Below are 26,162 nucleotides of genomic sequence, written 5' to 3' on the forward strand. Positions count from 1 at the left end.
CCTTGTCTCAGTCGATTCCCTCGAACTCAGCACCACCCTCCTAACCTGCAATTTTCTTCCTGACCTCTCCGCCCCCACCCCACTCTGGCCTATCACCCTCACCTTGACCTCCTTCCACCTATCACATCTCCATCGCCCCTCCCCCAAGTCCCTCCTCCCTACCTTTTATCTTAGATTAGATTAGACTTACAGTGTGGAAACAGGCCCTTCGGCCCAACAAGTCCACACCGACCCGCCGAAGCGCAACCCACCCATACCCCCACATTTACCCCCCACCTAACACTACGGGCAATTTAGCTTGGCCAATTCACCTGACCCGCACATCTTTGGACTGTGGGAGGAAACCGGAGCACCCGGAGGAAACCCACGCAGACACGGGGAGAACGTGCAAACTCCACACAGTCAGTCGCCTGAGTCGGGAATTGAACCCGGGTCTACAGGCGCTGTGAGGCAGCAGTGCTAACCACTGTGCCACCGTGCCGCCCACACGGGCTCTGGCCCGAAACGTCGAATTTCCTGTTCCTTGGATGCTGCCTGACCTGCTGTGCTTTAACCAGCAACATATTTTCAGCTCTGATCTCCAGCATCTGCAGACCTCACTTTTTACTCCACCGTCATTAAGGATAGGAATGCTCACTGAACGTCCTTCTCCAGTATCTTCAATGGCAAGGACAGTATTTATGTGTGGGTTCGGTGCATTAGTCAGGGTTAAATATAGGATAATAGGGTAGAGGAATGGGTCTGGGTGGGTTACTCGTTGGAAGGGAGATGTGGACTTGTTGGGCCAAAGGGCCTGTTTCCACACTGTAGAGAATTCTAGGATTCTATTCCCCATGCATAATTCCGTGTCTAACAAACTTGATTGAGTTTTTGAGGCAGTAATCAAAAATATTGATGAGTGGTAGATGTTGTTTACATGGACCTTAGTAAAGCCTTTGACAGGGTTCTACCTGGTAGACCAATTAGCAAATTGAGATCACATCGGATTCAGGGTGAGCCTGTCAACTGGATACAAAATTGACTTGATGGCCAGAGACAGAGGGTGGTGGTGGAGGGTTGTTTTTCAGACTAGAGGCCTGTGACGAGCGGGAGTTCCACAGGAATCAGTGGTGGGTCCAATTTTGTTTGTCATTTATCTAAGTATTTGGATGAGAATGTAAGGGGCATGGTTAGCAAGTTTGCGGATGACTCCAAAATTGGTGGAATAGTGGACAGTGAAGAAGGTTATCTAAGGTGACAAAGGGTTCTAGATCAACTAGGTCAATGGGCTGAGGAGTGGAAGACAGAATTTAATTTGGTAAAACAAACAAGGGCAGGACATATTCAATTTTCAGTAGGGCTCTTGCTGGTCTTGTAGAACAGTGACCTACGGGTTCAGGTACATAATTCCTTGAAATTTGCACACTTGACTTCATTGCTAAGACCTTTGAGTTTAGAAGGTGGGACACCATATTGAGGTTGTAAAAGATGTTGGTATGGCTTGTTCTGGAATACTATGCGCAGCTTTGATGCCCTGCTATAGGAAGGATATTATTAAATTGGAGAGGATTCAGAAAAGATTTACCAGGATGTTGCCAAGAATGGAGGGCTTGAGTCATCGAAAGAGGTTGGGATCTTTTTCACTGGAGAATAGAAAGTTGAGGGGTGACCTTATAGAGATTTCTAATATCGTGAGGGACATACATAAGTTGAATAGCAAGTCTTTTCCCTAGGCTAGGGGATTTCAAAACTAAGGGCATATATTTAAGGTGAGAGGCAAACATTTTAAAAAGGACATGCAGAGCGACTTTCTGTTACCAGAGTGTGTTCATACATGGAATAAGCTGTGAGAGGAAATAATGGATGCAGGTAAGTTATAAAGTTTAAAAGAAATTTGGATAATTACATGAATAGGGAAGGTTTGGAGGGATAGGGGTCAAACACAGGTAAGCAGGACTAGTTTAGTTTGGGAACATGGTTGGCGTCAACTAGTTGGGCTGAAGGGTCTGTTTCTGTGCTGTATAACTCCCTGATTCTTTTCTGAAGGTGATGCTGAACTACCTTTTTAAGCCAAAGGAGTCTGTGTGGCATAGGTATACCTGCAGTGTTGTTGAAAAGGGAGTTCCAGGATTTTGACTGAATGATACTGAAAGAATTTTTAAGTGAGAATGGTGAGTGACTTGGAAGGGTACTTGGAGATGATGATGGCCCCTTGTGTCTGTAGTCCTTGTCCTTTATCATGGTAGAAGGCAAAGCACCTGTCAATGATTGGGTTTAAAAGACTATACTGAAGAACTCCAGCAACATATCTTGGTGCTGAGGTGATTCAATTCCAATAATCACAACAAACTTCTACTGTACTGGGTATGACATCAGCTGGTAAAACGTTTTTCTCCAATTCCCATTGACATTAATTTTACCAGGTCCCTTGATGTCACACAAACAATCAACTGTTGCGTTGACATTGAGGGCAGTCACACTCACTCCTCCTCAGGAATCCACCTGTATTTGGATGAAGATTGAAGACTGAACTGAGCTTTGGATCTGAGTGTCTTTGGTGGAACTCAAATATCAAAAGCAGGTTATGGGTCAGTAAGTCACACTCAATAGCACTGTTAGTGACTCCTTAATCACTTTCGTGATGTTCAAGATGAGAGTGATGAAAGTGTGACGGTCACATTGGATTGGCTTTTTTTCAGACAGGAAGAGCATGGGTAATTTTCCACCTTGTCAGATAGATTGTGGTACTGCAGCTGTACTCTAATAACCCAGCTAGAAGCATGTCTAGTTCGAGAGCGAGAGTCTTCTGTAATATAGCCAGAATGTTGTCAGGGTCCACGGTCTTTGCAGTACTTGGTGTGTTCAGTGACTTTTTGGTATCAAATTAAGTCAGTCAAATTTGTGAAAAACTATCCTCTGTGATAGTGGTGATTATAAGGCAGAGGCTGAAATGATTTGACCATTTCTGGCTAAAAGTGGTTAAAAGACACAGAGTCATAGTCATAGAGATATACGGCATGGAAACAGATCCTTCGGTACATCCCGTCCATGCCAACCAGATATCCCAACCCAATCTAGTCCCACCTGCCAGCACCTGGCCTATATCCTTCCAAACCCTTCCTATTCATATATCCATCCAAATGCCTTTTAAATGTTGCAATTATACCAGCCTCCACCATTTCCTCTGGTAGCTCATTCCATATATGTACCACCCTCTGTGTGAAAAAGTTGTCCCTTATCAGCCTTGTCTTTTGTACACACTTCCTGGGCTGCACCATTACCGATAATTGAGGTGCTCACTGAATCTGCTCTTCTGGTTAGGTTTTCAATTTTCCACCATGAAGTGGGCCCGAAGTGAACTCATGGCCGTGGCAGAGTTGAGTTTGGGCCAGTGCAGTACCAGGCAGCATTGCTGGTGTCTGCATAGGCGAGGCCCAGTGAGGATTCATAGCAATGGGAGTGTCAGTGGAGGTGAGACGACGTCAAAGAGTGATGACTTTCCTTCTAGCAGCAGCATGGCAAAGAGGACTCATGCCTGTCCACTAGGCCTATGGCCCATGGCAGAGCACTTAACAAGAAGGAATGTAAAGTTGAACACTTTTTCTTTATTTTTCTGCCTTTATATTCAATGTTTAGTTTATTTTTCTGTGGTTTAAGATTGCACCGGAGAGTGGTGACACAATACAACACTTCTCACTGTACTTGGTAACAAAATCTATGTGACAATAAATAAATGAAATCAAATTGAATCATTGGATCTGCCCTGAATCTATTCAATTTAGTACATTGGTCATATCATACAACATGGTGGAAGCTGCCCTCAGAGTGAACAGTGTTTGTCTACATAAGGATTGTGCAGTCACTACTACCAATTCCATCATCATCCAATCCTCTAAAATCATTTACTTAGCATAGAGTCATGGAGTCATAGTCATACAGCACAGCAACTTTCAGCTCAACCATCCACGCCAACCAGGTTTCCTGAACTGAAGTAGTCCCATTTGCCAGCATTTGACCCATATCCCTCGAAACCTTTCTTAGCCATGTACTTGTCCAAATCTCTTAAATTTTGTAATTGTACTTGCCTCTACACCTTCCTCTGGCAGCTCTTTCTGCATTAGATCCACCATCCCTCAGGTCACTTTTAAATCATTCCCCCTCACCTTAAATCTATGCCCTCTCATTTTGGACTCCCCTACCCTGAGGAAATGACCTTGGTTGTATTCATCTTATCTATGCTCTTCAAAATGTTATAAACCTCTGTTAGGTCACCCCTCAGCCTCCTACATTACAGGGAAGTCCCAGCCTATTCATCCCCACCTTGTAACCCAAACCTTCCAGTCTCAGCAATATAGAATCACAGAATGCATACAGTGTGGAAGCAGGCCATTCAGCTCATCGAACCCATACCAACCCTCTGAAGAGCATTCCACCCAGACCCACCCTTCTATCCTTTCTATGCATTTTCTATGCACCTTGCCTGCACATCTCTGGACACCATGGGCAATTTTACATGGCCAATCCACCTAACCTGCACATCTTTGGACTATGGGAGGAAACTGGAGCACCTGGAGGGTGGCCACACAGACAAGGGGAGAATGTACAAACTCCACACATACAGTCACCCAAGGCTGGAATAGAACCTGTGTCACTGGTGGTGTGAGGCAGCAGTGCTGAGCACGATGCTGCCCATCCCTGAAAATCCTTGCTTTGCATCTTTTCAGTTTAATAACATCCTTCCTACAGCAAGATGACCAGACTTGTACTGTAAAAGAGCACCAGGGATGCCAGACATATTATAAGCAGTTGATTGATAAAATGATCGGAAATTTTAATTTTTTAATTAAATGTAGTCAATCCAAGAAGACTGAAACAGAACGCGATAGAGATGTAAACAAGCACGGGATGCTCGAGAAAATCAACAGCTCTGGCAGTATCCCTGGAGAGAGAAACAAGAGTTAACATTTTAAGTCCTATTTGACCCTTCTTCAGAATGGTTGATTAAAGCTGGGTAATGTAATTCCAGCTAAGTCACTAAATTTAAAAAAAAATTCTGAAATAAAATTACGTTTGCTCAAAACCTTGTAGAACTTGAAAGTTCCTTGGTTGCAGCATGCAATTCAACTAGCATTTAATAATTTAAGATTTGATCATTTTGATTTGACTAGATTTGACAACTTAATTACCACGGTTAAAGGCAAATCTAGTACAGCATTACATGTACATCATTCAGCAGTCTGACCGCCATTCTAAGAGAAAAGGACTGCTTCTCATGTACAGAAGGGCATGTTATAAATGTGTGTGCTTTCAGCAGTTCCTCGTAAATTGTATCTTTGAATTTGGAGAAATATGTCTGGTTGAGGCTAGAAGGAAGGATAACAGTTAATTATTTTACTTAATGGCATAGCTGTGTGGTATCCCTTTGAAGTTCAGGCTTTGCAATTATCCCGATATCTGAGGTCCTGGGCATCTGAGCAGCAGTATATGGCCAAATTCTTTGATAGTCTAATGATAAAAGTGTGAGGAAAAGGCAAGTCAATCTTTATTAATTACTTTGGCATTTAGCCTATTTTAGCAACTGTAACTCATATCACACATTCCAATTTTGATTTTAATTATTCTAGGGTAACTATGCAATGTTTGAAAAATGCTTGTTATCGTAGTATTCCAATAGTATTCCCTGCATTACTCTGAAAAAAACTAACATGTCTAATGGAAGTTTCCTGACATTGTTTTTAATTCCAGCTGCACATCAAATGAGTGGCAGGTTCCACTACCCAAACAATTTCCTTTCAAATGCTGATTTATTTAAAAATCAACTTCAGTAGCCACCAAGAGATAAGCTTTACAATCAGTCATTCCAAGCAAAATACAAAATATGGTGCAAATAACTAACTTACTGGAGTTCTTCGATGAGCTGTACACAGACTTTCAAAAGGCGTTAATGACAGTGCCACACTACAGACTGGACAATGATAGCTCATGGAATTAAAGAGTCACTAACAATGTGGATATAAAATTGGCTGAGTAGTATGGAACAGAGAGTAAGAGACAAGGATGTATTTCCGGTTAGGCGAATAAGAAGATGAGGAGGCTCACAGGAGAGAGATTCAGCAACAAGCACATAGTGTCCACCTGCTTTCCCATTGCTGACTCCCACAATCAAGCACTATGGCTTTAAATAAGTCACCCCTCCAGGGGCTTGTAAGTACCATACTGCCTGCATGGTGAGCCCAGCACATGTGGTTGAGTTAATGTAACGGACTGTGGGACAGACCTGCATGTGTAATTGCTGAAATATACACAGACATCGTTTTCAAATATCTGGATTCTTATCTTTATGCAAATTATCACACTCTTATTCCAGCACCAATCGTTTCTAGATAAGACCCATATGAGAGAAAAGTATTTCAACATGTGTATGTTATTACCTTCTAGATATGTCATTTTAACATCAAACCTGATCTATTGCATTTAGTGACTGGAGTGTTGAAGCTGCATTAGTTATTAACTTACTTTGACTAATGGTGCTGATCTTGTCTAATTCACTTGCCTTATCATTACTCTTGACTGAATTAAGTTATGTCCAATATTGTCCAGTATAGACAATATCAAAAATGATAAAGCTGTATATTTTTTTCAAATAGTCACAATAGTTATTAATATGGCTGACAACACATCATGTGACCTTGGCAATATTGGCTTCAGACTGACCTGAAATTCAATCAAATATCAAATTAGACTATGAACAATCACAACCATTCTGGGAATTAAGGTTGAGCAAAATATTCCTTGGTAAATATTCAGATTTATATTTCATAGTTAGCCATTCTCTTTGTTACACTGTCAATTGGTGCCATGCAGCACTCTGTGGGACACTATGAATTATTGGTAGGATCGTGCAACTCTTCAAAGTGAACTGCAGTCCTTTATGGTACAACCTAAAGGTTATTTTTTTAAGTAAATAAAAAGTTATAACTTGTTCGGAACTAAATCTCATAAAACTGTGGGTTAAAAGATGTATATTGTTTAGTTAAATGCTATTGCAAACCTCAGGTATAGGGTCAAGGATTTATTGCAGCAAATCTCACACTTACCATCATTTAAAATAATCTTTATATTGAACTTGCTGATAAAACACATGTTTACCAGCAGTATTTACAAGGTTAAGAAATCGATACGTACCAGCCGACGAATCTCCCTTTCACAGTCTCTTTTTATCCTGGAGATTTCCTCTTGATGGAGGTGGTACACACTTCTTATCTCTGCAGCCTTCATCTTGTCAGCATGAACAGCCTGACTTAATGCTTCCTCCACATGTTTTTTAGCTCCCTTCAAATCAGAGATTTCTTGTTGCAGTTTGATTTTCTCAACCTCAAATACTTTCTTGGCCTCTTCTTTAGCTTCATTATAAAGCATTGTTTTAACTTTGTCAGCAGCTCCATCACGCAAGGCGTTAACAAGTGCCTGAAGTCTCTGGTTCTCATTGTCTTTTATTTTGATGATTCGGAGAAGCTCACCTTCATGCTGCCGTAACAGACTCTCTCGCACAGTCTGGAGTTCTTTCATTTTTTCTTCGTGCAGCTTGGCTTTGAGTTCAGTTACTACCACAGTGTGCTTATGCTGCTCCTGCTCCCTGATCAGCTTTCCTTCTTGATTTTTTTCTCGTTCCAACTTGGCAACCTGAAGAACACAGCACAATGAAACCCACGTGTATTTTCAGATTAAGTCTTCAAACACAAAACTAAGTAGCTGTGTGCTCTTTACTGTAGCTTTATTCCTGAATAACCTAACTGTTATGTCTCTATTTGCGTATAGAAAGGAAATAAGGCAAACTAATTCCAACCGAGGGAATGTTATAAACATGGTCATGATTTCACAATGCTTATTGTAATCAAGACAACTGCTTTCAATTTTTAAAAACTTAAATGTGTTGATTTATGTAAGTAACAACGTTTTACACTGAAAAATACCATTGATAAGAAAATATTCCTAGAATTTTAAGTTATCCCAACATAGTAGGATGAGCAATGTGACTATTTTTCTATTGAGAATTTTCTAATGAGATTATTGGAATTTACACAATTTTTTTAACCTCTAAAAAAAAACATTTTCTTATTTTCCCATCTTTCTTAATGTCATCACCTGTCCTAAGCTGCCAGATGACAAAGTAATATATTGTGAACCTAATTGAATGCTTTCAAGAAATACAAGATCAGTCCTTGATAAAACGGAGCGTTTCATAGAATAAACATTAATTAGATATTAATCTGCACATTTCAACTTGAAAACAATTGCATTACAGCAGTCTGGAAGTAGAATTTGTAATGGTGTGGGGAGGAGAATGGGCTAGAACTTCAGATAACTTCAAGAAAGACCAGCTGATGCAGAACAGCAGAAATTGTCCAGCAAATTCCGAAGATTTGCAACTCACAGCTTATCTTGTAATTCCCTGAACTTGTTGATCTAAATAGGATAGTTGGTCAACACAGTCATTTTTTTTTCCCAGCTAAATGAGAGACAAATTTATTTAAACTACTGGAAATGAAATGTGATGGCTTTCATTATTTGGCCTCCTTTATGATTTTATATATTTTTGTTAACCTTTTTAAATGTTTTCTTAAAGATTTTTTCATAACACAATCAATTAATGACATTTTATTGCTCTGAAGTCATTACACACAACATTACACACATCTACTAGCACATGAAATGGCTGTCTTTTCATTTCTGGTCTTCCTTAATGCTTGTAAACTGCATTCTCATTCTACAATTAAACGGTTACATTAGTCTGAGAAATTAATTAAATTTGATAGCAATTTACATATAACCTGTTGTTTACCCCCTGTTGAAGTCAATGGTCCCAATCATTCAATCAGATTTCAGCTGCTCTGTCATTAGCTCAGGCTTCCAGCTAGTAACAGTCAAAAATATCAACTGGTTTAGATAAGCTGATCAGTTATTATACAGCGACTTACATTGTTCATCAGATTGAATTGTCTAATGGGGAAGATGCAGTTAGGCAACTGTGTTTGATTCCATTCAATTTAAAATATCACACACATTGAACGCCCACCCTCCCCCCTCACCTCCATCCAAGACCCCAAAGGATCCTTCCACAACCACCCCCTGCGCTTCCGCACATCATTTATTATATCTGTTGCTCCAGATGCGGTCCCCTCTACATTGAGGAGATAGGATGCCTATTTGCAGAGCGGTTCAGAGAACATCTCCGGGACACCCGCACCAATCAACCCCACCGCCCCATGGCCGAATACTTCAATGCCCCCTCCTAGGTCCTAGGCTTCCTCCATTGCCACTCCTGTGCCAACCAATGCCTGTCTTACCTGTCCATATTTCTTCACACCTATCCGCTCCAGCCTCCCCTCTGACCTATCACCTTCACCCCCACCTTCATCTACCTATCCCACTCTCAGTTACCTTCTCCCCAGCCTCACCCCCCTCTCATTTATCTCACGATCCCCTTGGCTTGCAGCCTCATTCCTGATGAAGGGCATTTGCCTGGAACATCGACTCTCCTGCTCCTCAGATGCTGCCTGACCTGCTGTGCTTTTCAAGCACCATATTCTCAACTTACATCTCCAGCATCTGAAGTCCTCGCTTTAGTGAAGCCATTTTGAAATTTTGGTCAACCTTCAAGAGGAAGGATGTTATTAATCTTGAGATGTTGCAGAAAAGATTCACAAGAATGTTGTCAGGACTGGCGGGTTTGAGCTGTAGGGAGAGGCTGAATAGGCTAAGGCTTTTTTCCCAGAGCATTAAAGGTTGAGGGGTGACCTTATAGAGGTTTATAAAATCATGAAGGACATGTATAAGGTGAGTAGCCATGGTCCTTTTCCTCAGTCAGGGGAGTCCAAAACTAGAGGGCATAGGTTTAAGGTGAGTGGGGAAAGATTTACAAAGAACCTGAGCAGTAACTTTTTCATGCAGAGGATGGTGTGTGTATGGAAAGAGGAAGTGATAGAGGCTGGTACAATTACAAAGGTTAAAAGACATCTGGATGGTATATGAATAGGAAAGGTTTACAGGCATATGGACCAAGTGCTGGCAAATGGGTCTCAGTCAGTTTGGGATGTCTGGTCGGCACAAATGAGTTGGACCGAAGGGTCTATTTCCGTACGGTATGACTCTGTAACCATATGGCACAGACATTACAACAACAAATGAAGAAAGGGACAGCATAGTGGCTCAGTGGTTAGCACTGCTACCTCACAGCATCGGGGACCAATTTTCGATTCCACCCTCAAATGACTGTTGGGTGTTTATATGTTCTCCTCAGATTTCCTCCAGTTCCCTCTCAAAGTCCAAAGAGGTGCGGGTTAGGTGGACCGGCCATGCTAAATTGCCTTTAGTGTGAGGTATGGGCAGACTAGGTGAGGTAGCCATGGGAACTGCAGGGATAGGTTATGGGGGATGGGTTCTGGATGGGACACTCTTTGGAGGATCAGTACGGTCTAAATGGCTGCTTCAACACTGGAGGGATTCTATTCCAAAAAGAGCTTTTGCATCAAATATCTCTTCCTGTATGATTTTCGATCGTGTACATTATGCCTTCACATTGTGCTTGTGAAATGATGAATTCCTTACTTTAGCAAATTTATACCGTGGTGCAGAGCTAAATCTAGGTGAACAGTCATGTCCACTGCAATTTTTTTTATTCCTTCGTAAGATGTGGGCATCACCCTGGCGTATCCCTAACTGCCCTAGAACTGAATGGTTTATTAGACCATTGCAGAGGGCAGTTAAGAGTGAACTACATTGCTGGGAATGGGGACTAAACCAGATAAAAGTAGCAGATTCTCTTCCTTGAATGGCATTTGTGAAGCAGACAGATATTTAACAACGATCACTAACAGTTGTCATGGTCACCATTACTGAGACTGGTTTTATATTCCCGATTATACAGATTGATTTTAAATTCCACTGGTTGCCATGCCAGGATTTGAACCCACTTCATCAGAACATTTATCTGATCCTCTAGAATATTACTCTAGTGACAGCGTCATGTGGCATCTCCTCCCAAAGGTGCAGCATTAAAAGAAAAATGTAACATGAAATCAAGGATTAGTGATGAAGTTAATTTGAGATTGGGTTTGAAAAATGCCGTAAGTGGAAAGGAAAATGGTTTGAGTATGCATAAATCTACTTCTATAATCCTGAAATAAAAATCAAACTACGTCAATTATTTTTATGCTTCTCTCTGTTTCTGAAAAGGAATTTGGAATGTCATGTGTTCTGTCATGTTTAAGGGCACTTAAAACTTTCAAATGTACAGGAAGGCTTCCAGACTTATATTTTTCTCTGCATGTTGATATCCTTATTGTTTGAAGATAAATAGTGATGATCAAAGATTATCCTTATGGTCTATTGCCCTGACATGGATAACTTTCACACCATTATGAGGTGGATGCATCAGTTGACCTCAATTCATCCCAGTGTTAACTAATTCCTGAGGATGGGATCATCCCTAATGCTGTGAGAGTCCATTATTATAAATATAATTGAAGAACTTCATTTCAATTTGAGACTGTTCCACAGCTTTTGTAAAGATCTGGAAAAAATAAACGGACTCCCTGTTATTTCCTACAATTTGATTTGCAATATATGTTATGCCACGTTATCAGTGTCTCTTTTATATATACAGATAGAAATAATTTTTCCTGCTGATGTTTGCAGTGACTTGTTTACATTTCAAAAAGTAAAAATGCATATTGAGGAGTGAGTCAGGATAAAACTATGGAGGAGTCATTACAGATTCATCCAAACAAGCATTAAGAAAATTGTCAAATCACCGTACATCACAAGGAGCAGTTCCAAAGCTATTAGCTTCTGGCCTAATTTAAGCATGCAGTTTATCAAAGAATATGCCTAGATTAGGATACAATACACAAACCATTTTGTGTTCTGGGGAGATTAGCAGGAGGTGTTGCTGTAAAACTGAGTGATCACAAACAAGGGGAAAGATTTAATCAGCATTCCAAGTTTTAAAAATAACACTATCAAAGATGAGAGCAAAACATAGCTTGCAAAAATCAAGTGTGGCAAAGTGCAATGGAGACATGAGTTGAGAAAAGAATTTCTGTGAAATATCACACTTAGTACAAATCATGTAAATGCTTTACACCAAAGGGACAGACTAGTACAGTATCCACTTCCTTGCTTGAGTCTGGCAAAGTGGAAGTGAGACTGGAGGAGGCAGGTGTGAAAAGGATTACACTGCTTAATTCTCCAGGGTATTCATTTCAGAACATTGTTCTGCCCAGAGGTTGCAGCAAGACTGATGTAATACCCACAGAACTTGGAATACATTTGAGGAGAAACCCCTTCATTTCAGAAATCTGACCATGTAAAACAATCTTCTCATGTCATGGATGGCCCAAGATTACGTGCCACAAAAGATGTGTCAACTTCATCCACATTTCTAGCTCATCCACATCAAAGATAATCAGCTTTTCCATAACATTTTATAGACACCTAAACAGAAGCAAGGTACATACTTCAACTGCTCCTTGTAGTTAACACCATGGAATCATCCAAAGAATTCACACCTCAAATTAGTTGCTGCATTTTCTGTTTTTACACAATATGCTTTTGTATTCACATTTTTTTTTGCCATTGCTTAGTTATAATGTGTGTAGTCAGCTGGACGACCTGATGGGAGTGGGAGTTGTACTGTGGAAGTACATAACTAGATTAACGCTACATGGAGTAGCAGGTTAATCTAATATTTTATCCTGACATTAGCTTGGAGGAGAAATTGCAGGTGGTAGCATTCCCATGTGTCTACTTTCCTTGTCCTTTTAAGTGTGACAGGTTGCAGGTTTCAGGTAATGTTTGAGTGTTTTGCCAATTTGCTGCTGTGCATTTGACAAATGGTATACAGACCTGCCCCTGCTCTAGTGGTGGGGGTTGGGCGGGGTAGGGAGGAGTGGAGTTGAATGTTTAAGTTGGTGAATAGGGAGCCAATCAAGTATGATGCTCTGTCATGTCGAGTGCAGGTTTCAGATCTGATGGCTGGACTTTGGTTGGATTGTTCCGTCTGTATGTGCAGAGTACTGCAGTGGCTTGCAATTGCCTTCTAGAGGATGGCTGCCAAGCAACTCTTCTACACTTCCCTCCCACTATCAGGACTGGAAGGATCTACGGGCTGAAAATTAATTCGGCCATGCCATGAATGCACCTTCTATGGTCAATAAGAGATTCTGGCCAAGAGGCAGGGACACTGCCCAATGTGGCATAAGGCCTGCCCGTTTCACACAAATACACAAAAAATATTAGCAAGTGGGAGATCAAATTTGTCATCTGTAAAACCAGGACATGTCAAACTAGGAGTTTATGGATGTTCTTCTTAGGCAACAGAAATGAGCAGGTAAAAATAACATTTCATTCAAGTCAGATTAATTAAGCAATACTACTGTTGGCTGACTAAGAGTATTTTACACATAAGAATATCAAAGCCACCTGAATGTTTCACCTCTGAGAACTTTAATAAATTTCAAAATGTACACACATTCCATTTGGGTACTCTAAGTTTTCAACATTCAATATAAGCAACATTGGCATTTATTGAAGCAGCATATATCTACAATTTTACCTTGGACCTGATTCCCTCAGATTTAATAGCCATGTTAGGGGCGGAGCTGCAAAATGAGATACATCGACACCACTCACAAAAGGGATCAAGTGATGAGATTAGTGAGACCCCAATCTGGAAATATTCAGCAGGTCAGTGAGCATCTTTGAAGAGAAACAGAGTTAACCTTCCAAGTTGGCATCCTTTCATCAGAACTGAAGGGAGTTGTTAAAGTAAGAAATGTTACGCCAGTGGTAGTGGGTTGAGGGCTGGAGGATCAAAAGGGAAGATCTGGTGTATGATGGAGATTGCTAGATAAGGGTTGCAGAGTTCTAAAAGAGTCAATGCTGTGGAATGCCTTAAGTACTAATGGAATTAGTACATGCTCGATGGGAATACAGTTCAGGATCTTGAAGAGATAAGACCAATCATCTGAAGCTTCCTTACAGATTCTGTAGCAATGTCCATGATATTAATGTCACTTGTAAATAGTTGCTATTGTACAATAAACTATACTTCACTTAAAACAAGAGCCTCTTTTCATTAGACTCGTAAATGTGTTTTCTCCACTACACTAGACCAAGCAGGACCCCACCCTAGCCTGGAACAGGATGGTGATGGCAAATCTACCTATTCGATTTAAATCTACCTGATGGAGAGCTCACAAAATATGTACCAATGGCTGATGCAATGTAGCTTTATACAATGCAGGCATTGTTGGAGGTCTGAAGATTTCTTAAAGCAAATTCCACAATCGGAAACGCTGGACTTTGAAGGGCCCAGACAGAAGATAACATCACAGTGAGTTTCAACAAGGACACAGCCTGCAGTTAATGGAGAAAGCATTTCAGGGATGGTAAGAGACATGTTGCAACAGAAGAGTGTTCAGAGATCCCTGGACTGGAGTAGTAGTTACAGATTACAGTTACAGGACAGATACAGATTGCATTGATTAGATTACTTACAGTGTAGAAACAAGCCCTTCGACCCAACAAGTCCACACCGACCCGCCGAAGCGCAACCCACCCATACCCCTACATTTACCCCTTACCTAACACTACAGGCAATTTAGCATGGCCAATTCAAAGGCCAATTCTTTGGACTGTGGGAGGAAACCGGAGCACCTGGAGGAAACCCGCGCAGACACGGGGAGAACGTGCAAACTCCACACAGTCAGTCACCTGAGGCGGGAATTGAACACAGTGCTAACCACTGTGCCACCGTGCCGCCCACTCCACCGTGCCGCCCATTGAGTCCTCATGGTCTGTAGGATTGGGCTCAAATCAGGGTTCAGCCACAGAGCAAACTGACATCAGAGGCTCCGTGAGTAAAGGTAAAAACCTTGCTGGGTAAAGGAAAACTTTTTTTAAAAATAGTGCAGATATATAGATTGGGAAAACAAAATGCAAGAGAACTATTGCAGTTCAGATTGTCATCACAACAAGCGAGCAGCAGTAAGGAAAATTAAGGGCCACAAATGAAATGTAAAATGAGGTCACAGCTGAGGAAACGTCACAAAGCCAGAGCAAAAGCAATAAATGTGGCATTTTAGAAGGTGAAACAGACAAGATCTAACAGAAGAAGAAAGTTAGGAAACTGCTAATCCTGCAGAAGAGGTAGGTGATCTATTATCAAATTGGGTTAAAGGCAGGAAGTATTTATACAAACTAAAGACTACAGTTCATCTAGGAAAATCTGTTAAATTAACAGGATTCACAACCTAAAGCAGTAAATAGTGGGACTCATTTACTGATTAGAGTGGAAATCATTTATTAAAGCTGAAGGTAGTGAGATTCATTCAGTAAAGCTATCACTTATTAAGGCCATGATTGCTGGGATTTATCTAGAAAGGTCACAAGGTGGGAGTCCTCCACTATGACCACAAAAATGTGGGAAAACCTCCAACACAGCAGTACACAGCATTGATGCATTCCAAAATTATATGCATTTTAAGTGAGAAAAAGAAATAACTAAGTCAGAAAGACATGGCATCTGAAGTAGTATTGCCAGGAGATTTAATTTCAGAGGTGAGCCAAATAGAACATGGAGTTTTACATCTTGGAGGAAACAATTCTGAAGATTAGATTACTTACAGTGTGGAAACAGGCCCTTCAGCCCAACAAGTCCACACCGGACCGCCGAAGCGCAACTCACCCATACCCCTTACCTAACACTATGGGCAATTTAGCATGGCCAATTCACCTGACCCGCACATCTTTGGACTGTGGGAGGAAACTAGAGCACCCGGAGGAAACCCACGCAGACACAGGGAGAACGTGCAAACTCCAGACAGTCAGTCGCCTGAGTCGGGAATTGAACCCGGGTCTCAGACGCTGTGAGACAGCAGTGCTAACCACTGTGCCACCACCATGCCGCCCACATATAGAACTGCATCCAAATTAGATCCTGAATCAGAAGCTGAACAAGTTATTTCAATGCTAAATACAATTAGAACTATGAGGCTACAGCTTGCCATTGATTAAAAAAAGCAATGAATCCTTTTGAAGAAGTATTGAAATCCTTTGACGGTTACTTTATCCTCAGAATAAGTAAAAATCTTGAAACAGCAAAGTTTACCAGAACAATTCAGCTTCCAGGGTAATCCATTGAATATTCCATTCATGATCTGCGCAGATTAGTGGCAAAATTCGACTAACATGATTTCAATTGGGTTGTTGATAGAACTGCTGATGAATTTTCATCACATTTGACTTCAGAGAAAACTATTCAAGTGGTGACTGATACAAAAAACTGAAGCTTCATAAGTCAATGTTAAAAGAAGATCAACCTTATCATGGGAGATGAACAGAATCCAGTCGGTTCTTTTGTGCAAAACCACAAAAGATACATGCAAAAAAAAGGGAGAAGTGTGCGAGTTAGGCATAGGCAGGGGAGCTTTGAGTAACCTCAAGTTAAGGAGGGAAGTACTAGAGAGGACAGTCAGGACTGTATTACAACAGTCAAGTCCACAGATAACAAAGGTGTGAATGTGGGATTTAGCAGCAGATCAGTGAGGAAGGACAGAGTCAAGTGATGTTACTGAGATAGAAATAAGCAATCTTATGAATGATGTGAATATTGGGCAGGAAGCTCATCCTGGGCTCGAATAGAACACAAATTGTGACAACTCCAGTTTAGCCTCAGACAGCTACCAAGGCACAGTCAGCAAGGGAATAGAGGTTGTGATAGGTACAGTGAACAATGGCTTTTTTCTACCAGACTTTAATGAGAGGAAAATTCTACTCATCCAGCACTAGATGTTGGAGGGATGTTCCTCTCCCTATAGCTCAACTCCTCCAACCCTGGCAACATCCTTGTAAATCTTTTCTGAACCTTTTCAAGTTTCACAACATCCTTCCTATAGGAGAGGGATGAATATTAAACACAATATTCCAAAAGTGGCCAAACCAGTGTCCTGTACAGCCGCAACATAATCTCCCAACTCCTGTACTTAATGTTCTGATCAATAAAAGGAAAACATACTAAATGCCTTCTTCATTATCCTATCGACCTAAGATTCCAGTTTCAAGGAACAATGAACCTGCACTCAGTGGTCTCTTTTTTCAGCAACACTCCCCTGGACCTAACCATTAAGTGTATAAGTCTTACCCTGATTTGCCTTTCCAAACTGCAGTCCCTCACATTTAACTAAATTAAACTCCATCTGCCATTCCGTGGCCCATTGGCCCATCTGATCAAGATCCCGTTGTACTCAGAGGTAACCTTCTTCACTATCCACTACAACTCCAATTTTGGTGTCATCTGCAAACTTACTAAGTATACCTCCTATGTTCACATCGAAATCATATATATAAATGACAAAAAGCATTGGATGCAGCACCGATCCTCGTGGCATACCACTGGTCACAGGCCTCCAGTTTGAAATCAACCCTCCACCCTCTGTCTCCTAACTTCGAGCCAGTTCTGTACACAAATGGCTAGATATAACCTTGCTGACCAGTCTACCATGAGGAACCTTGTTGAACGCCTTACTGAAGTCCGTATAGATCATGTCCACTGCTCTGTCCTCATCAATCCTCTTCACTACTTCTTTAAAATTTTAATCAAGTTAGTTTCACATGACTTCCCACACACAAAGCCATGGTGACTATCCCTAATCAGTCCTTTCCTTTCCAAATACATGCAAATCCTGTCCATCAGGATTCTCTTCAACAACTTGCTCACCAATATCAGGCTCACCAGTCTATAGTTCCCTGGCTTTTCCTTACCACCCTTCTTAAATAGTGACACCATGTTAGCCAACCTCCAGTCTTCCAGCACCTCACCTGTGACTATTGATGATCTAAATATCTCAGCAAGGGGCCAAGCAATCGCTTCCATTGCTTTCCACAGAGTTCTAGGGCACATGTGATCAGGGTTCAGAAAAGATTTACAAGGATGTTGCTAGGATTGGAGCATTTGAGCTATAGGTACAGGCTGAATAGGTTGGGGCTGATTTCCCTGGAGCGTTAGAGGCTGAGGGGTAACCTTATAGCGGTTTATAATATCACAACAAGCATGAATAGGATAAATAGACAAGGTCTTTTCCTGAGGTGGGGGAGTCCAGAACTCGAGGGCATAGGTTTAGAGTGAGAGTGAAAGATTTAAAAGGGACCTAAGGGACAACTTTAAAACTTTTATACGTTACAAAACATCCAGCACCTCCTCCTCTGTAATATAGGACATTTTCCAAGATGTCACCATCTATTTCCCCACATTTTGTATCTTCCATGTCCTTTTCCACAGTAAATACTGATGCAAAATACTCATTTAGTATCTCCACCATCTCCTGTGGTTTCACACATAGGCTGCCTTGTTGATCTTTGAGGGGTCCTATTCTCTCCCTAGTTACCCTTTTGTCCTTAAGTGTATTTATATAATCCCTTGGAATTCTCCTTAATACTATTTGTCAAAGCTATCACATGTCCCCTTTTTGCCCTCCAGATTTCCTTCTTAAGTATACTCCTACTGCCTTTATACTCTTCTTAGGATTCACTCAATCTCTGTTGTCTATATCTGACATATGCTTCCTTATTTTTCTTGACCAAAACCTCAATTTCTCTAGTCATTCAGCATTCCCTACACCCACTAGCCTTGCCTTTCACCCGAACAGGAATATACTATCTTTGGACTCTTAGTATCTCATTTTTGAAGGCTTCCCATTTTCCAGCCATGCCTCTATCTGCGAACATCCACCCACAATCAGCTTTTGAAAGTTCTTGTCTAATACTGTCCTGCTACACTAGCTGCCTGACATAGGAGACCTGTTGGACTATAACCTGGTGTCGTGTGATTTTTAACTTTGTCCATCCCAGTCCAACACCGGCACCTCCAAATCATGACCTTCAAAATGGGCCTTCTTCCAACTTAGAACTTAAACTTTTATATCCAGTCTCTCCTTTTCAATCATTATTTTAGAATTATGGTCACTGGCTCCATACAGCTTCCCCAGTTGACACATCAGTCACTTGCTCTGCCTTGTTTCCCAAGAGTAGGCCAAGTTTTGCACCTTTTCTCGTCAGTATATCCACATACTGAATCAGGAAATTTTCTTGTACTCACTTAACAAATTCCGCTCCATCTAAACCCTTAACACTATGGCAGTTCCTGTCAATGTTTGGAAAGTTAAAATCCCCTACCATAACCAACCTATTATTCTTAGAGATAACTAAATCTTTTTACAATTTCATTTCTCAAATTCCCACTGAGTATTGGGGGTCCATAGTGCAATCCCAATAAGGTGATCAACCCTTTCGTATTTCTCAGTTCCACCAAATAACTTCCCTGGACTTATTCCCAGGAACATCCTCCCTAAGTACAGCTATAATGTTATCCTTTATCAAAAACACCACACCCCCTCCTCTCTTGCCCCCCTCTCTATCCTTCCCATAACACAATTACAGAGAAATTATCTGGCTGCAAAGAGTTGGTTAAAAATGGAAGCGAGCAAGTGCAATCCCAATGATGATGGAGCGGTCTTGGAATAGAATTCTGTGTCTCGAAGAGAATAAGACTTTTTCATTACTTTGAGAAAAGAGCAGGGACAGAGGTTTCATTGGGTGATTGTTTCAAGGAGCTGATATCGGCATGATAGGCCAAATGGTCTCATTTCTGTGTTGCATGATTCTATAAATTATTTTACAGTGAAAGCCAGTGACGCTTGCTGCTCTTGTTCAATGAAGCTTTCTCCTGGGCCTCCTCAACTGTATCAAAATGGTGTGACAGCACTCCGGCATTGGGCTCATACAGTTGTTATGTCCTTACAAACATGATGCCTATGCCCTGACTGTACCAATTAGCTTTGTATTAATTCATTTTTAACTGTTGCACCTCAATTTTCATTTGGTCAGAGAGCATCTCTACCATGGCAAATATGCTAGAAGGCATCAGGAGTCACATTCCTGCCCCTGAACCAGGCCCCTCTCATTTACATAGGGATGGGATTAAGTGTGGGCTATGGTTCATGCATGCATAGATCCCCCAGGCAGCTGGCCAATTAAATATTCATTTGTCTGCACAGAAATGGGATTTTAGAGTCCCTGATGCCTACAACCCAAAGATCAAAGCAGGTAACAGCAGGTTTATTCCCAGTGTATTTCTTCTGCTTAGTCAGTTCATCCCTTTGGACAGCTTAGGTGCCCCAGTGAATGTGGTCTCAGAATGCCTTGGACATGGGGGTCAGGGATTCTTTTGGAGAGGGCAGGGCATATACATGTTTTGGGGATGGTCACAGACATTTGAGATGGTTAACTGTGGAGAAGATTGTGCAAATTGTGCATGAACACTTTGGAACTTGTATGAGTGTCCCGAAGTCTCAAAGTCTGAGATTACCATTGGCTAGAAACTGAACTGTACCATCCATATGAGTGTAACTACAAGGACAGGTCAGAGGCTCGGCATTCTCTGTGAATAATTCACCTCCTGAATCTTCAAACTCTGCCCATTATCCACAAGACACAGATCAGGAGTGTGACAGAATATAACTCCCACCCCCCACCCTACTCCCCATCCTCTCTCGTTTGGGTGAGTGTAACTCCAACAATACTCAAGAAGCTCTATACCATTCAGGTCAAAGCAACCCACTTGATTGTCAACTATTTAACATCTTTACAATCTCTGCAGCTGACACACTGGGACAGAAATAAGTACCGTTTATAGAATAATAGCAACAATTTATGAGGCTCCTTGACAGCATCTTACAAACCTTTGACCTCTACTACATAGAAGGGCAAGTGCAGCAGTAACATGGGAACTCCCCATCCACACGTTCCCCTCCTTGTGCCCACGGAACTATGTTGCTGTTCCTGCTCTGTCAATGAATCAAAATCCCTTCCCAACAGCAGTGGTTCAAAAGGGTAGCTCACCAAAACCACCTCCAGAATAATTAGGGATAGGAGTGATCTCTTGTGCAGTCAGGAAAATCCACACGAGACCATAAGATATAGGAGTGGAAGTAAGGCTATTCGGCCCATCGAGTCCACTCCGCCATTCAATTATGGCTGATGGGCATTTCAACTCCACTTACCAGCATTCTCCCCGTAGCCCTTAATTCCTTGTGACATCAAGAATTTATCAATCTCTGCCTTGACGACATTTAGCGTCCCGGCCTCCACTGCACTCTGCGGCAATGAATTCCACAGGCCCACCACTCTCTGGCTGAAGAAATGTTTCCGCATTTCTGTTCTGAATTTACCCCCTCTAATTCTCAGGCTGTGTCCACGGCTCCTAGTCTCCTCGCCTAACGGAAACAATTTCCTAGCGTCCACCCTTTCCAAGCCATGTATTATCTTGTAATACCTGCAAGCCTATTAGTATCAATTGCCATTTTGAAAGGTTCATTAAAGTCAGGACACATCATGCAGGCATAGGTTGGCATAGTCAGTCTGAGGAGCCATGAAACATGGATCACACATAGGGGTGGGTACAGGGTTATATACTGGCAAGGGTGGGGGGTTAAAATGAGGCAGTAAGAATAGGAGGGATGTTTACTATCTTTATATTTACTTTTAAACCTTACATCCGAGTGCAGGAGCTCTCAGGCAGGCTTTCTGCCAGGAATCACCTCCTGGCAGTCAACAAGTAAACTATGGATTCCCTCTCACGTGAAGCGCATGGGCTCTCAATCTGCAATAATTTCTGCATGTCCAAAGTCATGGAAATGGAGGAGTTGTGTTTGCTGATGGCCAGCCGCCAACCTCCTCCACAAAAGCCCTTGCTTGTGGCTATCATGGTGCATCGTCCCCCACAAACTCCACCATACAAACCCCTCCCCTTTCTCCCACCCAGGACCTTTAGTACTTGTTGAGCCCCATCCTGGGAGTTCAGGTAATGCTGTATCAGCAGATCCAGGGCATCTATCACGGCACTGCCAAGCGCTGGAGCTGCTAATTCTCTCTGATTGAGGCAGCCAGGGTACTGAACCTGGGTGGAAGGCCCATCAGGAACCATTAGCAGGAACAAGATCTGACAGACTTCCTTTTAGGAGTCACCATGGGTGCTCCGACACTTCTGCAGATAGGGTACAAAGTACTGACCATAACAAAAACATTCCCCTCTCTGCCCATTGTGTCTCGAGATGCATCTAGATGCTAATTTGAAAGTTTAGCAGAAGTGATTCAAGAAAATTAAAACGTTGTTGTCAATTTAAGAGAATACTATTGCCAATTAAAATTAATTTGAAAATTAGCTGACATAATTTAAATTGAGTTAACATGTTGCATGTGATTCTGCATTTGATTTGTGAACTGTATAATTTTTCCTCCATCTTCTTAGCAGAATATCATTGCCTCACTGTATCCTTTATATCTAATCCTCATTACCTCTGCCACATAAGGTGAGTATAGGTAATGTTGTGCCTTTAAATCTGCCTATCTGTTTTTAAACAACATATCTCAAGATCTAATGAATGATGTTTACAGAACTTGGTGCACAGATATGGTACGGCATAAGGAAAACACATTGGCAAGGGTACAAATCCAAATATGGATCCAGATCCTGGTATTGTTTATGAAGAATTTGCTAACATTGGGAGATGGGGTGAATTGTTTTTTTTTCCTCTAAAAACAAATCACAGATTGTTTTATTTCGAATATTGTTGGATATTTTGCAATGTTGCAGATTGGTCGAGTACTATGATGAAATTTGTCACAGCTGTCAAAGTGTGAGCAGAGTTTTCAGAGCAGGTTTTTGGATGTGGATTGGGCTGAAGCCTCTTCAGTAAGATGAAAATTCCAAGTAAAAATAAGATTTTTTTCCCCCAGTTTGTAGCTCCAGAGCACAAACCAGGTAACAAAAATCCTCAAGGAAGAACTGTATGATTGTATGATGTCACAGTAAAACAGGGATATAAGCTCTTCTGTGTACCCTCTTGTTCAATTTTGTCATTCCCAGTAAACACATTCAATCAAAGAGAGTTCCTAGTTCAGATCATTTGTGGTATTGAAAGTCCTCATTTCTTAATCTCACTTGTGGTATATAGTATGAACTTTATCTTGAAGTTTAATTTAGCTGTTATACAACATAGAGGCAGAGAGTCAGAGAGATGTACAGCAAAAACAGCCCCTGTTTAGCCTCTCCCTATAGCTCAAATCCTCCAACTCTGGCAACATCCTTGTAAATCTTTTCTGAACCCTTTCAAGTTTCACAACATCTTTCCGGCAGGCAGGAGACCAGAATTGCACACAATATTCCAACAGTGGCCCAACCAATGTCCTGCACTCCTGTACTCAATACTCTGACCAATAAAGGAAAGCATACCAAACGCCTTCTTCACTCTACAACATTGAATAAAAAGTGAAAAGCTGATGTGGCACTTGTTGATGTGGCACTTTATTGATTTCAGATTAACAGTACTTTAGTTTAAGAGTGTTCTGGTACCTCAATCCGGACAATGTGGCATAAAAATCTGTACTAAATGGGAAAATCTTAAACTAAGTTCCTGGTTAATGCTGATTCAGCCAATCATTGCAGCATAGTTGACTTCAGGGTTCTTTGACTAATGAGAGGAAAAAAATGAGTCAAGGCACCTGCTCCTGACTCAAATCTAATAACCTGTCTTGGAAACTATATACCCTCGAAATGTTTCATTAATTTGTTGGATATCAGTATTGCTGTCAAGGTGAGCATTTAGTGTTCATTCCTAATTGCCTGTAAGGAAATGCTAATGGACTGCCTTCTAGAATTGCTGCAATCCAAATGGTGTAGGTACATCAATGATGCTTTTAGGGAGGTAGTTCCAAGATTTTAACCCATTGAAGAAGGAATGATGATTAATTTCCAAATTGGGTTCTCATGTGATTTAGATGCTATTGGTGATACTCTCATGCATAGATTGCCCTATCCTTCTACCTTGTAAAGATGTTACTGAAAGAGACTTGGAAAGTTGCTGTAGATTTTATTAACTGGCCCCACTGCCAGCACTGTGCAATGCCAGTGGTGGAAGGAATGAATATTTAAGTTGATGAATGATGGGTCAGTTAAATGAGCTGGTTTATCCTGGGTGTTTCTGAGTTTTTTGAAAGTTGTCAAAGTTCTGTGTGAACTTTGTCTCTACGAGAACTATACAATGATCACTCCTGCCAGTACTGCCATGGAAAAATAAATCTGCATCAGGTAGTTTGATAAGAATGCAGCCAACTGGGTTTTTCCTTCATGTTGGTTCTCGCTCCATCTGCCTCAAGACCAGTCTGGCAGCATTGACCTCTAGGACTCAACCACAATACTCTTACTGACAAGACATTGAGGAGGTACACCAGCGTTCATTCTATGCCTATACTACATCAATCTTTCTTCCTCATGGTGGCAATATGCAAAATGGAAAAGCATTGATTGACTAACTTAAAGAGGGTGGTATGTGGTAATCAGCAGGAGGCTTCCTTGCCTATGCTTTGATCTGATGGTATGAGACTTCATGGCACTCAGCATCAATGTCAAACATTCCCGAGGAACTCTTTCCCAACAATGTGCTGCAGGGGAAGGTTTAGGGTGGTGGTGTTTCATTAATGGAATTGAATGTACTCAGAAGTAGTGATGGAGGAATCTGGTACATTGGTTAAAGCTTATGATTCTTTAAGTACCATTGTGCCAGGCTATTGTTTCACTATTTGGGAATAGCTGACCAAATTTTGGCGAGGTGCCCAAGGAGGAATTTGCAAACTTGACTGGACTGGGTACCTTTGTGGTGTCTGGTGCCTCATTGTTGCCATTTGATCCATAAGTTTTGTCATCTTTCTTGAGTTTCCTGAAGTGGATTGTGACAGCTGAATGGTTTGCTATGGCATTTCAGAGGACAACTGAAGTTAAAGATAGATCAGACACAGAGGGATGTTAAAGAGCCAGATCAGATTTACAACAATCCATTGGTTTCACAATCACAATTACAAATGTTAACTTTTTATTCTAGAATGTCTTTTCATTTAATTCACTTAATTTAAATTTCTGCAGTTGCTACTGCGGGATTTGAACTCACATCTTCAAATCAGTCATCTTAGTTTAGAATTATTAGTCCAGCCACATGTGCGCCAGCCTTGGGAACACTCTAGTATCACCTCACTACACCAAAGCTGATGGTTCTGCAAGGTCTCTTTCCCCATCTCACCATCAAAGAAAGTAGGCAGATACTTCAGAGACAAACTGAATAGCGTCAATTTGTTTATGGGAATTATTCGAAGACCTTTGACTTCTGAAATTTCCCAGAATTACAACATATTAATATTTTATTTAAATGCTCTTGTAACCCTTGATTGACAACACTGGATTTCTGTATAACGTATGTGAAAAGAACCCACGATCCAATGGTAGAACTGATTAAAACTGATGATTTAAGCATCATGGAATTTTCTATTTATTGCAAGTATTTTGTGCAACGAGCTTGAACGTTTTGTCTAGCCAATAGATTGTTATTTGCAGCAAAAATACAGTTTGTTAATTCTTGCCTGGATGCATATTATATTTGCAAAATATCCCATTCAATGTGTGACAAGTGTCCTGCGCTGTTGCTAGATTCAGTGCTAATTTCTTTTACTAATAATAATTATTAGGAAGAGGAAAGTGCACACCTTACTCTTTTCTTGTTGAAGTTCAATTTGAATGTCAGTCAGTTTGGCCCTGAGCTCTTCATTGGCAGCTTGCAAAGCAGCTAAGGCATCAGGCTTGTCTCCCTTAGCTCGAACGGCAGCACCCTTCTTTGACATTGTGTGCTGCTGTGTTCCGGAGGGCAAAAACCCAGACAGAGAACTCTCCGTTCCAAAGCTGGAGACTTCTCTTTCCCCTTGCCTTTCATCTACATTTTCACTTCCACCTTTAAAAGAAAGACAAAACAAGGCATGTCAGGTTTTATCCATTCAATGGAGCTTTCAGCTTCAAAATTGAATTTGAATGGATCAGCAGTTCTTGCTGGCAAATGCAGACATTATTATTTGCGACAACAATGCAGAGGTATAACAAAATTAGATCTCCCTAATAATAATTCTGTGAACAGCAGAAGTAAGTGGCTTCAAAATCACTGATTTTACCTGCCCAACGCTTTAGAAAATACAGCATTAAAAATGGGGCTTATAGCTTCAAATGCTGTATCAATATACAATTTAGA

General features: G+C 41.2%; 1 protein-coding gene across 18 annotated transcripts in view; it reads right to left on the minus strand.

Moving 5' to 3' along the window:
* The window catches only part of jakmip3 (Janus kinase and microtubule interacting protein 3), a 184,523-nt gene extending 158,759 nt beyond the window's left edge, over positions 1-25,764 (minus strand). For all 18 annotated transcript variants that reach the window (XM_060842412.1, XM_060842416.1, XM_060842413.1 and 15 more), the window contains exons 1-2: positions 25,630-25,764; positions 7,165-7,662 (exon numbers count right to left, since the gene is read on the minus strand). In XM_060842412.1, the coding sequence (XP_060698395.1) occupies positions 7,165-7,662; positions 25,630-25,764 (633 nt within the window). The remainder of the gene's footprint in view (positions 1-7,164; positions 7,663-25,629) is intronic.
* Between the last annotated feature and the right edge of the window lie 398 nt (positions 25,765-26,162).

This window comes from Hemiscyllium ocellatum, chromosome 22 (assembly GCF_020745735.1).
Source record: "Hemiscyllium ocellatum isolate sHemOce1 chromosome 22, sHemOce1.pat.X.cur, whole genome shotgun sequence".
Taxonomy (NCBI): domain Eukaryota; kingdom Metazoa; phylum Chordata; class Chondrichthyes; order Orectolobiformes; family Hemiscylliidae; genus Hemiscyllium; species Hemiscyllium ocellatum.